General features: G+C 45.8%; 1 protein-coding gene across 3 annotated transcripts in view; it reads right to left on the reverse strand.

Annotated features, from left to right (window-relative positions):
* PRDM10 (PR/SET domain 10) overlaps positions 1–18857 on the reverse strand; it is a 1096800-nt gene that overhangs the window by 879996 nt on the left and 197947 nt on the right. For all 3 annotated transcript variants that reach the window (XM_085647206.1, XM_085647205.1, XM_085647207.1), the window contains exon 5: positions 10350–10466. In XM_085647206.1, the coding sequence (XP_085503332.1) occupies positions 10350–10466 (117 nt within the window). The remainder of the gene's footprint in view (positions 1–10349; positions 10467–18857) is intronic.

Consider the following 18857-nt stretch of genomic DNA (forward strand, 5'->3'; position numbering starts at 1 on the left):
GCCACTCTACTCTACAACACTCTACTCCACTCCCTCTCCGCCACTTTATGCCACTCTGCGTCACTTCATTCCACTCTACCCTATGACATTCTACTCCACTCAAAGACACTGTACTCCATCAAACGTCCCTCCAATTAACTCCACTCTATGCTACTCCTCTTTACAACATTTTACTCAACTCTGTGCCACTCCACTCTATGACTATCTATTTCAGTCTATACTACGACACACTACTCCACTGTACGCAACTCTCTCTTTGCCACTTTATGCCATTTTACTCCACTCTACACCACTTCACTCTACGACACTTTATGCCACTCCACTCTAAGTCCCTCTAATCCACTCTATGCCCCTCCACTCTACTTCCTCCATGACACGCGACCACACTGTATGCAACTTCACTCCACTCTCTGTCAGTCTACTCTACTCACTCCACTCTATGATACTCCACTCCTCGCCATTCTCTTCTACGCCACTAACATGCTGAACAGCAGCCATGCTTGTGTACAACATGGCTAAAATACATTAACAAAGCCAACAGTTCTTGCATAGGTGACACCTATTGGTTTTTCCAATGCTTGTTTTTCAGTGTCGTTGAAGTGGAGGCCTACTGGTCCACTTGTGTCATGTTCTGCTAGTACGCGCTTACCCAGATTGTATTGCTAACATTCCAAGTGTATGTTGGGCATATTTGTATACGTGGCCACGTTGTACATGTACTGTGTGAATGAGTGAATCAGTGTAATGGAGGACTAGTGGGATCAATTTTGTATGCCTTTGACCGAGCATAATGTACAATATAAAGGCAAGATTGTTTTTCCAGTCAGTAGAAGTGTATTGCTGACATTCCTGAAGCTGCGGTCAGGAGACCTGAATTGAAGTGGGCAAAGAGGATTAGCCTTTTACTGAGCAAAGAGCTCTCCCTGTAACACTGCCATTTGGTTGATAGAGGGAATGACAAGAGGAACTGTAGTCCATATTGGTAAATGTTATGTTGGTATTTGGTATTATAGAGCACTCATATACTTGAGGGTGTCTTGGACCTGCCTTGTTAGGTAACCATTTAAGATTAAGTTTGTTTCTTAGTCAGTTTAAAAATTAAATAAGTTATTGATTAAAAAGCCACGTTCTAACGCCTTTTCTAAACTGCAGGAGATTATTCAGTGCTTTCAATTCGAGAGGAAGGGAATTCTACAATTTAGCTGTGGCAACCAGGAAGTTCTTGCCTCCCCAATATGATTTCTTAACTTTAGGAACTACAACATTTTTTATAGCCATGGAGTGTAGAGGTATAGTGTGGATGATCCAAGAGAAGTTTTGAAAGAGATAATCTGGTCCCATACTGCGCAGCGCCTTGAAGGCGATACAAAAGGCCTTAAAGGCAATTCTCCTTTTTATTGGTAACCAGTGTAGATTCCTTAAGTGCAAAAGTTGCTGATTCATGTTTGGGTAGTACCTACACCAGATATCCTGCCGCATTTTGCAGTGTTTACAATTTGGTTAGCAGCTTTTCTGAATATTAGTGTACAGCGGATTACAATAGACTAATTTGGATAGGACTAATGCAGTGATAACTGGTCTTATGAAGACTGTTATAAATAGGAGAATTTTCTTAATTGTTTTTAAGATAAAAAGTCAGTAGATTGTCAAAGATTACACCTAAATTCCTTACTTTGTCGAATGGCTTTGGCAAGGCACTCATATCACGGGGCTGCCAGCTACAAATCAGAAAGGATGTGATGTTCCAAAGAGAAGAATCTCGGTTTTCCCTGAGTTAAGTTACAAACAATTATCATTCATTCAATCTCCAATGCTTTTTATACGATTATGGAAGATGCTAGCTGCATTATCTGGATTGAGGTGAAAGGGAACCCTTAGGTGAGGCCAATATTTTGTCTTTACCCGGACTACTCTTCAGTGTGGCTGATGTAAGCCAATCTCAGAAAGATCACACCTCTTTGTGCCTCTGTTGTGGGTGCTTAAGGTTGGAGACTACCCTGCTGTGAAAAATATCAATCTCCACAAAATTGCTGTATCTGGTGAGCAGCTAGGAGAGGACACTTGAAAGTAGAACCACCCCCAAACTGGTTCTAAAAGTGTAGATAGTGGATCCACATCATATGTCTTCTTTGACTGTATAAAAGTGAGAACCACTAACCAACCTGTTCCACTACCAAGATCTAACTGTCCTAGGAAGGGAGTGCTCCACAGGGTACTCCCAGTACTGCTATGCAACCAGAGCTAGTGTCAGCTTCCAGAGGTGAGGGAATAACGCCTGAAGTTTGCCTTATGCAGCAAACCTGACCACCTGTCCTGAATGTCTAGACGGCAGCCTTCCTGCTGACAGAGGGAAAGAGCCTGCCAACTCTACAGGAAGAGTAACTGTCCAGGAGGGGAGAGGGTCAGCTGACCCCAGTGTGGCTGGTTTACAGGAGTGGAGGACTACAGAGAATGATCAATGCACTCCGGCATCGGTGGGCTGCAGACTGTCCAGTAATTACCAGTTGGGATGTAAACATGTAGCCCAGCCTGGCTGCAATGCCGAAGTTGTCATTGGCGACGTGACCTGAGCAGCTATGCCAAGACACTGAGTGGGGTGTGCCCTGAGCCGCTGTGCCCAGAAGTATCCAACCGCGACATGGCCTGAGCCATTGACATCCCATCCAGCCAGTAAGGCTGACTCTTCACTTTACCTGCTGTCAAGGACCCAGTAGATCCATGCCTGCAACCTTCTAGATCTGCACATCTGGGTAGTGCTGCAATTCTCACCGCTGGGGCTACGAAGACAAAATGCCCTCCTAATAAGCCTTCAACCAACTGAGTAGCTGCAAAAGTGGCTGTGAGAAAGGCCCAACTGTGACGACTGGCTCACACTCAGCTCCAGAAGCTGAGGAATGGCGAAGCCAGCAGGAAGTAGAACGGCCACCAGGACTCAGAATGATCAGCAGACATGCATCTGTATTTGGGTAAGGAATTAGAGAAAGACTGAAAAACAGTGCATGATTAAGAGAGTTGAAAGTCAAACTGCACCTAAGCCAATTCCTATTACATCGTGGCCACGCTACCTCCCTGAGAAGCCTGCGACTGCTCACCATCTCTACCACTGAAAGTCAAGTGCTGAAAGAGTTGTGCTTGACGCAGACTGAAAAGCCGTAGCAGGACAGACTATTAGACATCAGAGGCAAAGGACCTAAACCACCAAGGTTGAGGCCCAGTACACCGTGCTTCCCATGTGTTTCCACAAAGAGATTCTGCCAGCAAAATACTTGATTGCCCTACATTTCTCCATATCTCCATCTTCTAAAAAGCCGCCCTGTACTCTGCCAGCAGCCCTGTACTCTGCCAGGGCTACATTGGGGGGCGTGGCCTAGCAGGATAGCCGACAGGAAGTAGTTTCTTACTGCTCCCGGTAGGCCTGTCTAATATTCTTCACAATCCTGCTATTCTTAACATTTTTAGATTTCATTGCGGCTACAAAACTGCAACAGAGACGAGGGTCGACTGATTGTGATGAATGGCGAGGATCCTGAACTGTGGCAACGCCCTTTTGGGTGAGGAGACAAGTGGCTACGTTGCCGTGGCCTGGCTTGGCGAGTGGCAGTCCCCAGGCATCCCCCGGCTGTGTGAGCTGGCTGCTTTGGGTTCGCTATTGGAGCAGTGGGGTTCTGGGTGAGGGCTCTCAGAGACCGGCGTGATAAGTAAGCCTTGGGGTTCCGGGGACGGCCTGCCTGCCTCCTTTTCGTTAATCAACAGAAGCGTGTGATTGGCTGTAGACGGGGACTAGTGTTGAACCCCGGAGTGGGGCAGGCCTCAGGGTGAAGGGCTCCTTGGCGGAAAACGTCTTAGAGCAATGGATGAGGCAGCAGTGGAGTCCACAGGGCCTTTCGGAGTTCTTTGTAGTGGAATGAGCGCACCACACTTTGATGCTGCCCCCGCGATCTGGTGTACCCCTCAAGCCTTTATGGCCAAATGTTGAATTATAGGGACATGCGTCATAGGTTGTATTCTCCAAGGTGCTAGAGAATGGGAAATACCAAAATTTGATAATCACTCTCTTGCCATTTACCCTGACTATACTAGGAAGGTCCAAGGGCCGCATAAGTCATTCCTGGAAGTTAAGCAGAAATTATCTGCAATGAACCTGAAGTATATGTTGCTTTATCCATCCAAATTGAAGGTCCTCTCTAATGGTAAAGCACTTTTTGGAGCACCCAGAGGATGTCCTGGACTGTCTGGAAATATGGGAAAAGGTTCAGTCCACAGCTTGGGGGTATGGTACTGCTCCGGGGCACCGCTATTCCGTGGTACCGGGAGGGGTTGCTGTGGGTTAGCTTGGCCGAGGAGGGGAGGGGAGATAGAGTCACAATAAAGGATGAAGGAACCATGCAGGTGGCGGACACAGGTACTTCACAGTGGCTGAGCCTGGTTCATCTGCAGCCCCTTCAAATTCCCAATTGAGTGACACTCAACTTCTTCCTATAGATGTGGTACCAGAGACTAAGAGTAATGTTGTTTACTGTAAAGCTTGTCTCATGTCACAGGAGTGATGTGTAATACTGGGGCTGCAGGGCATCCGCTCTTGTGCATGCTCTGAGGCATCTGTAACTTGCCAGACTGAATAATTTGGTCTAGCTATTTCGCCACTACATAATTGCTACACATTTTGTTTTGCCGTTTAACACCAATCTTTTTCTTACAGGGATCTAGACAAAATCCATGTGTACAGTGGTATGTACATTCAATAATTGATCAATGTCATGCTACTCCTTTTCACTTGACCAACTTCCGTGGACTGCAGATTAGGCGTGGGCAGAGAGGGGGTACAGAGTTGGGGCTCCTAACCCAGTTGGATAGGTCAGGGAAATTATTTTGTCCTGGCACATGGTTAAAGTGAACTTACGTAGGATGACGGTAACACTGTGTTTGTCCTGGGGTGGGAGGGAATGTTTTCTTCTTTCTAGTTTTTCCATTCAGTTTTCTTGCATCACTGTCAGACTGGCAATAGCACAGGGTGAGGATTTGCATCCTGCATCAAAGTATTGCACTAATGGGAGGTAACTTTAACATACTTAGCTGGAATGTTCAGGGTTTGAGTACCTATGTCAAATGATATAGGGTTTTATCCTTCTTGAAGCACCATAAGGCAAACATTGCTTGTCTCCAAGAGACACATCTTAACAATACAGAAATTGACATGGTGGCCAAAAATTGAAAGGTCAGCTGTATCATGCCTCCTGTTCAACATACGCTAAGGGAGTACTGGTTTGGGTGGCTCTGGAGATCCCATTTGTTCCCACTTATGTGGTAGCTGACGTGGAAGTAAGGTATGTCATCTTGCAGGGTCAGCTTGATAGGATGGCTATCTGCTTGGTTACTTTATATGCACCTAATGTCCACGAGTACCAAATTACAAGTTTATATGGAAGTCAGGGGTGTAATATGTAATAAATTCTGAGGTCTGGTGGGAGATGCCTCGGAGGATGACTCCACGGATAGTGATGTATAACTACAGTTTGGTGACACTTAGGTCAGAGCCGGTTGCGGGATATAAACATCTGGCTATATTTGCACTCTTATTTTCCTTGTGCTTTACAACTGTATCTGTCATCATGGTATGAACCATGTTTGTATATTTTGATATTACAATTCGACCTTTGATCACAGTGCTGCTTTGCTGTTTATAAAATGACAAATAAAGGTTTTTTAAAAAAGGGCAACTTTAAGGTGTTACGCTTACACACCTTAGATCAGGTAGGTGTAGTATGATATACATTTGCCTAATTTCTAAATAACTAGTAATCCGTTAAATACAAGTAACAGCTTAGTGCGCCAATTTCCTATTCTTCATCACACTACAAGCTAGTTCCTGTAACTCCCTGTGGACTAGACGCCACACTCAATCGTACTGATGTACATTACCTCATGATTGAGGTGCCACTAATAAAATAGAAACGCCCAGTATAAATAACTTCTCTGTGTGTTAGTGCACACTATATCAAGTGATAAAAATATAAATTAGGAGGAACAGTATAGATAAAAAGAAACGAAAGTTAGCACAGAAATTACCCTTCTTATTAGGGTTAAACAAGAAAAGATTGATTTTTACCATTGTTACACAGTTTTATAACACTGAAAATAACAAGTGTTGCTATCACATGATTTAGTGGTGCAAAATGTATAAACCTCGGAAGTATGAAAGGCAAGTCACACAATGAAATTTGCAAAATGTTATCTGTCATTCAGAGCATTTTGCTGTATATAGGAACTCTGTGAGCTATCTCTAACTGCTAAATTGTTTTTCTTAAATGAACTAACATAGTGTTACATTTTGTAGCCGCAAATTTTGCACCATTTGGATATAAAATTGACATATTAATGTTTTGGGAATTCCACACTTTTGTATTACTGAAGAGGAACCACAAATATGACCACAGATTCTCAGAGTTCTTCACTGAACTCTTCAATCTCATCAGACAACAAACCTCCAAACCCCCCACATCTCTGCTCAACCCTCCAAAGACCTGTGTAACAACTTTGCCAATTTCTTCAATGATAAAATCACAAAGATTGAGCTCTCCCTGGACATTCACTGCAACCCCCCCAGCAACATGCCCCACTCAAACAACTGGAAATACTTCAATCCCATCTCTGTTGCAGAGATCGCAAAAATGATTTCCAGCTCCACTTCCTCATCTCACGTCTCAGACCCCATTCCTCACCAACTAGTTAAAAAGCTCAAGCTCACCCTAGCTCTGATCTGGACCAAGATTATAAATAGCTCCCTGAAAATCGGAGTCATGCTGGACTGTCTCAAAATTGGCCAAGTACAACTAAAAAAACCAGGCTCTGACACAAACAATCTTAACAACTTCAGATCCGTCTCCAATCTCCCTCTCCTAGCTAAAATCTTGGAAAAATGTGTTCTCCTCCAACTCACTCAACACATGGACTCCAACAACCTTCTAGACCCTCACCAATCTGTCTTCAGAAAAGGTTGCAGCACAAAGACAGCGATCCTCAATGTCATAGACGACATCCACAAGTCTCTAGACAAGGACCAATGCTGTCTGCTCATTCTCTTGGACCTATCGGCAGCCTTCAACACGGTTGAACACAAATTACTCATTAAGGTACTGCAAGAAAGGGTAGGAGTGGATGAGGTGCTCCTACAGTGGTTCACCTCCTTTCTACGGAACCGCACACAGAATAAAAATCAATAACTTTTTGTCGGACCTACACCCCGTCAGCAGGGGGGTACCCCAAGGAAAAGTTCTCTCTCAGCAACTTTTCAACATCTACATGGAACCCCTCACCTCCATTCTAAAAAAAACCAACTTCCCCTTCCACCTTTATGCGGGTGACACCCATATCTATCTCTAAACCTCCTCCATTGACGACATTCACAGACTAAACGACACTCTAATAGAAGTCCAACACTGGCTAACACTCAACCACCTGAAACTCAACCAAGACAAGACGGAAATCCTACTCATCTCCAACAAGGAGCAGAACCCCCAAGTCACAGAATGGCTAAAAGCCATAGATGCACTCAACTGCAATTTCACCCTGACCGACTCCGTAAAATCACTAGGGATCACTCTGGACCCAAAATTAGACATGGCCAAACATATCAAGAACTCCGCTAAGAGCGTCTTCCTCAACCTTAAACTGCTCAACATCCCTCCCAGTGATCTCAAACAAGCCACCCAATCCCTGGTGTTGTCCAGACTGGACTATGGGAATGCAACCCTCACAGGAACAGCAAAATCCTGATTAGCCCCCCTTAGAGCAACTCTCAATGCAGTAGCCAGAATGGTCACAGGAGTGAAGAAATTTGAACACAATTCGCCGGCAGTTAGAGAACTAAAATGGCTCCCAATCGAAATGCGGGTCAATTTAAAAACCGCCTGTCTCACGCACAAAGCTCTACACACTGGGAAACCCACCTACCTGGCCACCAAACTCAAGAAAGCCGGCCAGACAAGGAACCTCAGGAGCACCAACACTCTACTCTTCATCTCCCCGAAAACTCGCAAACAAAAAACCTCATCTTGATCCTTCTCTGGAAATGCACTGAAAATCTGGAACTCCATCCCAGTCCATATCAGGACTAACCCCTCCTTTGTGGGGTTGGGAATCCTATAGTGATTCTCAAGAAGCAATACCAGGTTTATTGCTGTTCTTCTGTTTTTTTAACGTTATCACTACTCTAATTATTGCATCACTTCAATAATCATGCACAACACTTTGGCGCAAATATGTAAAGAAATGTCATGCATAAATGATGGAGTTAGAGAGTAGAAAGTATTTCAAAGCCAGATTGAGTCCTCCTAGCTCCATCAAGTTAGACAGTACAGTTGTTCCCTGGTGACCATCTTCCTTGGATTGACTACGCGAGCGTTCCAAAACTGCAGTGAGGCGACAATTTCACACAGTTGCAGCAGATACATTCTTTTAAAGGCTGCTACCCTAGATAAGCCCTGCATCGGTCACCACCACCAGAAATAGGTGCCAGTTGCTGGAGATCGATCTAGTCTATCCTCTCAAAGACAGTGAGGCTTTTTTGGATCATGCAGTCTAGTCAAGAATGGTGAAGACATTAGGTGTTGGGTCAAACCAGGGAGAAGGAAGGGGACTTAGAAATGAGACCATGACAAGAATAGGCACAGTTCGTGAAACAGAATACGCATTCTTACACTCTCACCTCTCACCTAGAATAGCTCTTAACCTGGAGATGTCATTGAAGAATGGAGGACTCAAGCTGAACCCAGCATGCAGTTCCAAGAGGAATAGAATGCGAGAGAGAACTAGCAGCTGATACCCCAGAGCAGAACATTAAGGAATGGCTTAAAAGAGTTGGCAATGGGCAGTAGAATAAAGCCTCAGTCTTGCAACAGGAATGGACAGCAAGTCGGCAAACTCTTGCATTAAGTAGGGCATAATTTCACACTAGCAAAGGCAGCAGGTAAAGTAAGCAAAGTATCGCACCAGGAAGGTCAAAACTGATTGTGGTAATTGTCTAGACCAGAGAAAATTCCAAGACAGGTCTGGGGGCAGAAATTGGGTTGGTACACGATAGGTCAGTTCTTTAAGTCAAGAAAAAAGAATACAAGTCAATAAATACCAACAGGGTGTCAGGCAATGTACATAGAAATAGGAACTCTGTAGATATAGGGAGAAAGGTGGAGTCAGGCTACTAATCAGGAATCCACGGTCAAGAATAATATCGATGGAAGATGAACCAGCAGTCACAGGGTAGCGATGGTACAATAGAAAATTCACAGGAACAACAGCATGCTGAGCTGTTGTGAAGCACTTGTTTAAAGCTTCTCTAGTCTAATAAAGTGAGCATTCTAAGATGGCACCCTAGAATGTTGTACATGCCTTTGCTTTCCCATGTCATGATGACAATTGTCCTAATACGCATGAGCAAGGGCACGAAGCATACAAACCAATATTCTGACCTCCTGTGCGGGTTGCTGCGTGTGACACTTATCTATGGTTTTTAACAAAACTTTTCACAATAAGCCCATTAGGCCTATACTCTTCACTTCTTGCTCATTTAACCAACTCGGGTCTACTGTACTAGCATAAGCTTTTCCACAAGGAATTAATCAGGCATACTGTGATACAATTACAATGGTGTACAGAATTTCAGTTTGAAGAACTATATACACCCCTTCCTAAAACCGCCTTACAAAGTTTATCATAGTGCAAATTTTCTCTCACATGGTTTATCAGATGGGTCCTCAAAATCAAAATCCTTGCCTACAACACAGCTCTGTGAAATTCCTTGCAACAAAACACCTTTTGACAGGCTTTAGCACTGTGCAATAACAGTACGTTCTTAAAGGCATGTTGCTGTAAGTTTTCGCACTAAACAAGTCAAGCCTACAGCCATTGTTGCAGCTTTTCATGATAAGAATAAAACTTTTTTACATAGTAAAACAAGCACTCTTAAATAGAAGCATACACTGTCTATCCAGCCAAATGTCTGTAGACAAGAACATAAATGCATGTACGGATCCTAAGCCTATCTGTCAGTAGTATTGTTTAAAGCTCTTTTTCTTACAAACATATTAGATCAGGAGACCGCTGTGCTATTAATACAGGCGTAGAAGCAAGAAGCACCTCTCTGCCACTGCAGTTTCCATGTATGACCATGGAAATTCAACAACCGCCACACCTTATGGAAGAATTTGATTCATAATGATTGACAGTTTACTAAGAATGGGATGCTTTGGAGGACACAAGATCCTGTGCGTCCAACCATGGATTTTTCATGAGTACTTACCTCTTTCATTCACATGATTGTCAGCTAGTGTTCCCTAGGGGTGGGAGGAACTTACTCTGTTCTCTTGAGAAGACTGATCCAGTGCTATTTGCCGAGGGGTCTCAGGTACAGCGCCCAGCACGGACAAATCAGCAGCATTTAGGCTCTGAGAATTGGGTAAGAGAACAGTTACCTGAAACCAAAACAGACTTGTAAGCTGGCTTTTTCGAAATCATGATTTAGAAACAAAGACTAGGCCTATCATTTCTAACACATATTACTTGTTATTAATAAAATATAATGTAAGCAGAAAACCGTAAGATGTTTGAATACAAAAGTACATACAGAAAAAGGAATATTTGAGAGTTGAAAACTTAGTTCTAATTCTATTTCTCTCGTATCTGCTTCTAATTCATAAACATCAAGATATATCGACCTATGTATGAAATCTTTGAACCCCTTCCCATAGATAAAAATTACATTTTGCAAATTGTAACATTCCAAGTGGAGGTCCCATTTTACTTTACAAAGCAAGAACACCTAAAATTGAACACTATATTGGGTATTACCGTCCACTTTCCATTTTGTCTAACAAAAAATACATTAACAGCCCCAACTGACACTTCACTGAGCAATGCTCCTTTACAGAAAGAATGCCTCGATATACCATCGCCTACTTTGTATGTCATTTATGATGGAAAAATGGAAGCACGCTTCTCAGTCAAATGAGTTTTGTGGTGTTTAGTTTACTCTAGTTGCATGGTTTATATAAAAATGCAGAAAACGCTGACCTTTGCAGGTAGGTTTTCCTGAGACTATTTTAATTTGATTACAGATCCCTCACATAGGCACTGCTACCGTTTGTATTGATTAATAATTACATGCTATTTACAGCTCGTAGAAACATCAGATATGTGGTGTATAACTTTACAAACACCAGTTTTTTATCCATTATGTATGTGATGGATACTGTATACTGTCCAGGGTAAAATCTTGGCAGCTGCTTCAGAGTACACTTGAACCAAGATACGGATAATTAAATACTCTGAAGTTGGGGACAGAAACATTCTAAATGAATGAAAAGTCATTATATTTCTTGCAGAGAGAAATGTTGCTGATAACGTTCTTACTAAAAGTGGTATCGTCAATGGAATGTGTATCGTGGAAATGTGTGTGAGCCCCCATTTGTCCCCTCCCTTGACGAACCATTAATGCCCTGAAACCAACAGAATGTGAACATCGCAGTAATGTACGCTAATATAATGCATGATGCTGCTGCCTGTTAAAGACACTGTGCCATAGAAATTGGTAATGATCACTTGTATAACATGACCTTTTCCTTGAAAGTTCATTAAAAAAAAAAGAAGTGGTATCGTCTTTAATATCCTTGCAGTCTTGTATTCCTTTGCTAAGAGGATGAGAGAGATTCGCCTGGTTGTATTAGAGGAATCTGGTTGGGGGGTACATATGAAATCATTCTCTGAGCTAGATCATAGTCTTTTTTATACATTTCTTGGTAGTTTAATCTGTCTTGAACTGAATGCAAGGAGTAATTGAGCCCATCGAAACATCTGAGGCCTGATTGAATGGGTCCCAACGGTTTCAGCTGATGATTAGCCATGCCACACAATTTTGGATAGTGTTTAACTGTTTGATCCCTCTTCTTAAGAGGCCAGAGTACAATGTGTTCTCATAGTACCAGCATGATAAAACGCTTGCCCTTATCAATGATGCTATACATTTTACTGCTTATGGATATCAAAGATGATCCAATCTGTTATATCCATAAATTAGAAGCATATAAAGTCTCAGCAGAAATGCAGCATTCACAACACCGATTTTTTTTTTTTGTGTTGGCGTATGTAGGGTGTCACACATCAGTGTTACCACAACATGCCCTTAGTATCATTTTTTTTTTGTGAATCTGTTTTTATTGAGTTTGTTTATAGGCAGGACATGACAATTACTTATATATGCACTGTTGGGCGTTTCAGTTGTTACAGACTGTGCCATATGCAGGTGCTTAGTCAATATCAGTACATGTCACAAAGCAAAATAAAGACAAATTTGGGAGGACAAAATCTGTGTGTATTACCAATACATCTCTAGTACTTAGGTAAGAGAAAGGAGAAAGGGAAGGGAAGAGTGGACATAAAGACGTGTTGGTCTATCCATATCTTGCAGACTTAAATGTCGATTGAAGAGTAAAGATTGGTACATGGTAGCTATGTAGAGCCGCTGGTGCACTGTCGGTCGTGTACAATTAGGCGTCAATAAAGGATTCACAGGAAAATACAAGACGGGGGGGGAGAAAGAGGGGAGGGCGAGAGAGGGGAGGGGGAGAGAGGGGAGGGGGAGAGAGGGGAGGGGGAAAGAGGGAAACGCTTCACATAGTAGCTGTAGGAAGAAAGAGGGGGGAGGAAGGGTAATGCAAAAAACATGCGTAACGAAACATGTAGACTCGCAACCCCCTTACAGTTTCATATTCAATATTACATATAGACCATACAATTCACAGCTATCGGTCGCCTCCCCATTTCCAGGATGTGTATATGTGTGCTCTGTCAACCAGTGTATGCTTGCCATGAAGGGAATGGCATGGTTTATACACTGCTTCAATCGGTATACGCACTAGGGGTCATTGGCTTGGGCGTCAGATGGATCCATAGGCAGCATGTCTATATTATATTGTAGCTCAGTGTATATGGCATCCCAGTATGTGGCGATAGGGATCTTACGTAGGCCCAGGGTTTCATCGCGTTTATTAGCAAAACTTTCCGCTTTGGCCCATGCAAGCATGGAATTACGCCAAGTGCGTATGTGAGGGGGGTCAGATGCTTTCCACTTTTTACTAATCAGCCTCTTGGCCACTATCAATCCTAAATCTAGAAATCTGGACGTGACTTTCGTGGCAGGTGTCCTACGGAATTTATGTCATAGATATGCAGGCCATTCGTACGGTAATTCTTGACCAGTGCAAGCGTGTAACAATGCGGCCACATCCCTCCAGTATGCGCCCACCCTACGACAGCTCTAGAACATGTGAACTAAGTCGGCCCCCAGTTCCTCGCATCTTGGGCATATGGCATCTCCAAGGTTAAAGTATTGATTAATTTTCGCTGGCGTGAGATATGCCCTATGTATGATATACAACTGTATCTGCCAGAAGCGCATGCTCCTAGGAATGCTTGTCGGGCTCTCAAGTACTTGGACCCATTCCTTATCAGTGAACTGGCGGTCCAGATCTTGTTCATATTTATGGCTAAGCGTATCAAGGCGGATCGCTGCATGAGCCCTGAGCGAAGCAGCAAACCAGTGTGTCAGATGTCTACCCGGTCCCATGACGTGTAGGTATTGCATGGTGAGATGCATCTGTGGCTCTGTAGTGATGTTCCCCCATTTTGCCGTGAGCGAGGCCACCAGCGTTCGGTGAGTGAGAAACTGCCCAGGTGGTAATCCCTCTTCATCCACAAGCGTTGTGTATGAGGTAAGCGTCCCCTCATGGTACAAATCTCCAGGAGTGTGAATGCCCTTTTCCTGCCACTCCTGGAGTGTGAATGCTGACAGTACCGCTTGCCCAGTGGGGGTTCCCTCCAGTGGTATCGCCGGTGCAAAGGGGACCACGCTGCGCATTATATAGAGACTCCTGCGGAAGCATCTGTAGGCCACAGCAAGCGGCAGAGGTTCTGGCAGACGCAGACGGGATCTCGGATGGAACAGTTTGACAATGTGCTCCTGGGGGTAGGGCGGCTGTGTAGTAGCAGTGTCCGCACAATGACGGTTCTACAACCACCGTGCAATCCATTGTAGTGGAGAGGCTAGGTAGAAATTTTCAAAACAGGGAGCCACCAGCCCACCCCGGTCTGTGGGCAGATACAGTTTGTTAAGTGCCAGCCTATGTATGGTATTGCTCCAAATGAAGTCTCTGAGCTGCTTTTCGAAGGCGATAAAGAAGGAAGCCGGCACGTAGAGCGTCAAGTTCGTAAAGTAGTATAGGAGCCACGGAAGTATCACCATTTTAGTGAGGGCTTTTCTGCCCGCCATGGCCAGTGGCAATGTGCTCCAGAATCACATTTGTGACTTAATGGATGTCACCGCCCTCCCTAGGTTCCCATCAAAAAGTTTGTTCGGTTGTCGGTAGATCTGAATTCCTAGATAGCGGAACGTGTCAGGCTTCCACTGTACTAGCTTGCCACTCATGGTGAATGCCAGGTCACTAAGCCCATCCTTGAATGGGTAAAGGCAGGATTTATCCACATTTACTTTCAATCCGGAGAGTATATCAAACCCCTCCAGTAAGTGGGCCAATTGGGAAGGAACCCGGGTAATTTCCCTTTAGTAGATGAGATCATCCGCATACAGTGAGACCTGATGGGTAGCATCCCCCAGGGGTATTCCATCCTCCAACCGGGAGCGTAGTGTCTCCGCTAATGGCTCCATAGCGAGCGCAAACAAGAGTGGGGACAGAGGACACCCCTGATGCGTGCCTCTTTGTATAGGGAAGGGATCAGAGATGTAGGGGCTCACTTTGACTCTGACAGTTGGGTCAGTGTAGAGAAGACGTGTCAGTTGTATAAAAGTTGGGCCTGTACTGCAAATAGATAAGGCCACTCTAAAGAATCGAAGGCCTTCTCTAGGTCCAGCACAAGACACCCTGCTCTCGGCCACTCCCCAACTGCGTAGGTGGCCACCCTGTCGAAGCGCCGCAGATTGAGGGAGGTATTGCGGGCGGGTACAAAGCCATTCTGGTCTGTATGGACCAATCCTGGGATCGCCTGAGCACCTTCGCCAGTATTTTATAGCCGGTGTTAAGCAGGGCTAGGGGTCTCTCCACCAGGTCTTTACCTGGCTTCAGCAATGATATTAGATGCGCCTCACGCATGGAGGACGGAAGCCGCCGAGAGTCTAATGCAGTGGGGAGGACTGTGCCAAGACGCTGCACCAATGAGACGCGATATGCCTTATAATACTCCGCCGGTAGCCCGTCTGGCCCTGGGGTCTTCCCGGATGCTAGGGATTGTAAGGCTTGACCAAGTTCCTCCAGGGAGATCGGCTCATTGAGCATCTCACTGTGTTCCCTAGTCACTTTGGGTAGCAGCAGACCATCTAAAAACCTCCCCAGATCCTGGTCATCGCAGCTACAGTGGGACTGGTATAGAAGTGTGTAATGTTGTGTCAGAGCCACATGTATGCCACGCTGCATAACTAAGAGTTGCCCCATGTGTGCACACAGCGCTCCAATCAGAGCGTGGGCATTGTCTTGTCGGATCAGTCAAGCTAGCAATCTGCCAGCTCTATCTGCCGCAGAGTGAGTACGGGCTGTGTGTGCGGCATAGTTGTGGCAGTGAAGTCGCTCAATGTATTCCGCGTGCTCGGAGCGCAATGCCGCTAGGCAACGTGAAACTCTGCCTCCCCCTCGCGTTCAAAACTCAGAAGTTGAGCCTCGATCTGTGTTAAGGAATCAGAGAGCTGTTTGCGAACGTTCCATGTGGCCCCATACAGTGGCCCCTGATGGATACTTTAAAGGCTTCCCACTCAATGAGCGCATCGCTGGCCATGCCTTCATTTAGCTCAAAATATGCTACGATGCTGTCACTAGTGACTACCGGAATGCCGGATCTTCAAGGGCACTAGGTTGGAGCCACCAAGTGGCGACTGGAGGGCAGTATGCTTCCATATGAGGTGTAGCAATACGGGTTTATGATCAGAGTGGTAGTCAGCACCCCGGATAAGTGGGAGTAAAGCTTGTGAGGCTACCAGCCTATCTAGCACACATGTAGCCCATGTACTGCCAAATAATGAGTATATGCGGGTGGTGGGGTTAAGAATTCGCCACACATCATGTAGGGCCCAGTGTGCCAGCCAGCCAGCCAGCCAGAAAGGGCTTGTGCGTTGGACGCAGAGAGGGTCCTGTTGAGGGGCGGGAATGACCTGTCTAGGTCCACATTTAAAACTGAGTTAAAGTCTCCCTCCAGAAGCCAGGGGGTCCCACTCCAGAGGGCAACTGCCTCAGATATGCGCGCAAGGAAAGAGGCCTGATCTGATTTTGGGGTATAGAGGGTGCCTAATAACATCTCCTGGCCATTCAAGCGCCCTTTCACAATAGTGTACCTGCCATCAGAGTCATTAATATCTTCTTCACAGATAAACGGGATTCCCGCTCTGGCCTCTCCACTTTTTGCGTAATTCGCTCGAATTCTACCTAGGACATGTACGTTTCCTGGAGAAGGGTTATTCCCACTTTATGGCGTTGTAAGTATGAGAATATGGAGTAGTGGTGTGTGGGTGTATGCATGCCGCGTGGAATATTCCATGTGGCTGTTTGTATCTGTGTCATGTCTGGTAACTGAGCTGGACCAAGTGATACGGGTTGGACCATGTAGCCGTAGATATGTAATATGTGTGGGGGTTACGGGTCGATCTTAAGAAACTAAAACTTAAAATGTGAACTTGAACCATTTTAACGCTGAGGGCGAGCGCCATGGTGTGGCTCGCCCAAACAAGTGTGTTGCCCAACAGTGGCAGTAACTACACCAATGGGGATATTGGTATGAGTGGTGGGTAGTGTGTGCCTAGCTAGATGTGTTACTTTTCCGCCCTCTATGGCGCGGAGTTGTCGTTTGTGTCCCCAGCCTGTAAGCAGGCGTGTGCATGTGTTATGTGTGCGCGACGTCGGTCGTGGTCAGACCATGGTAGGCGCGTATGTGATGAAATGTGACAATAGCGGTGATGGTGTAATTGCGAGATGCGGTCAACAATACAGTTAATCTACACAGGAGAGGCACTACTTACGTGCATGATAGTCTTATTGCAAGAAAGATCAACATCAGTATCAAACAATGCAACGTTCGTCTATACTTGCGTGTGGAACCCCCTTCATTATACTAAGCGATGGAAGTCCCTCACACGATATCATCAGCAGTCTGCAGGGTGACATTGGGCGGCCTCCCCTCCTCAAAGTCCTCAGGTCTAGGGGTGGACGAACCGCTGGCAGTCGTTGATTCAGAGGAACTTATGCTGTGAGCTTCTCGATATGACTGTATTCCGAGTGCTGCAACTGCATCCAGGGCGTTGCGGCGCTCCACTTCGCTCTGTTCCGGTCGTGGTGCCACTGCCTTCGAGAATATGTCTCCCGGTCTTCTTCGTTTCCCCCGACGACGGGACATTCTATTAACTGGCCGAGTTGTTTCCGCGCTTGAGGGGCGAGTCCCCGTCCACAGGCCTACTTCCTCCAGCCAGTCCCACATCTCATCAGGCAAATCAAAGAAACAGGTAGTACCCTTGGCTATCACCCTCAGTCTGGCAGGGAACAGTAAGGAGTAGGGGAGCGCAAGCCCGTGTAGCTGGCGTTTCATGGCAGTGAAGGTGCTTCGACGCCTCTGCACCTATGATGTGTAATCCGGGAACACCATGATTGGATTGCCACCAACTCTGAGATTGGAGAGCTTGCGAGTTTCACACAAAAATGCGTCCCTATCTCTATAGTTCAAGAGCTTGAGGAGGAACGGTCGCGGCCAAGCTCCTGGAGGGGGCCTTTGGGTTGGTACAAGGTGTGCCCGTTCTACCACCCCCCCCTCCCTCCCCCAACTTGGTGAACTCCCTTGGTGTTTTTCACTTGCGGGTGGAGGTCGCTCTATGCACAAGTGTGACGATAAAAACACATCTACCTGCATGCGCCCGTCCCAGCCTCCCCCGCCGATCGCTATATACACCCCTTCCACCAAGCCATTGATAATATCTGCACTTGCCGCGATGCCACTACTGCACACCCCGCCAAGATAACCAGGCCCAGAGCATGCAATGTCCCATTCCTCATTACTGACCAGTGCGTCGGCTATCTTGGGACCTCTGGACATCTGAGACTTGACCATATACCCAACCGGTGCATGTCACGCGCCTTCAGTCGCGTCTCATGGTACGTCATTTGGTTCCTATCCCAACATGGTCAGTAGTTTGACACTGTCTATTTCCCTTTGCCACCCTCCGCCCCCCGCAGCCCTAGTATACTTATCAACATCAGGCGCTCAGTCAGGCCTCAGTCTTGCTCTTCCAGCGAACTCCCGTCCGTTTCATTTTGGGGCTGACTTGCTGGACTCCGTCATAGTTCTTTGCTCCAGTCCTTAATCGCCTTCTGCAGTGCCTTTGGATCAACAAATATATGAGAACATCCTTGTCTTTTGACCCGCAGCTTCGCTGGGTACAGCATGGCGTAGTCCACTCCCATGTCTCAACTGTTTTTTCATAGGGATAAATGGTCTTCGGGCCTCTTGCGCCTCTGGCCATGAAGTCCGGGAACAGTGAGATGGTTGATCCTTCAAAAGTCAGTCTTTGTTTGTCCCTCACTGTACTCAGGGTCGCATCTCTATCCCAGTAGTTTAACAACTTGGCGATAATTGGGTGAGGCGGGGCCCCCGGTGGCGGTCTGGGCCCTAAGGAGCGATGTGCCCGTTCCACCACAAACATGTTCGAAAACACTTCTGTACCCAGCAGATCTGTCAGCAGTTTCTCCACAAAACGCTCCATATTGCCTGTTTGCGTAGTCTCCGGTAGACCAGCTACCACTCTTCTTCGCCTCAGAGTACCA

The sequence above is a fragment of the Triturus cristatus genome, chromosome 3_2, assembly GCF_964204655.1.
Source record: "Triturus cristatus chromosome 3_2, aTriCri1.1, whole genome shotgun sequence".
Lineage (NCBI taxonomy): Eukaryota > Metazoa > Chordata > Amphibia > Caudata > Salamandridae > Triturus > Triturus cristatus.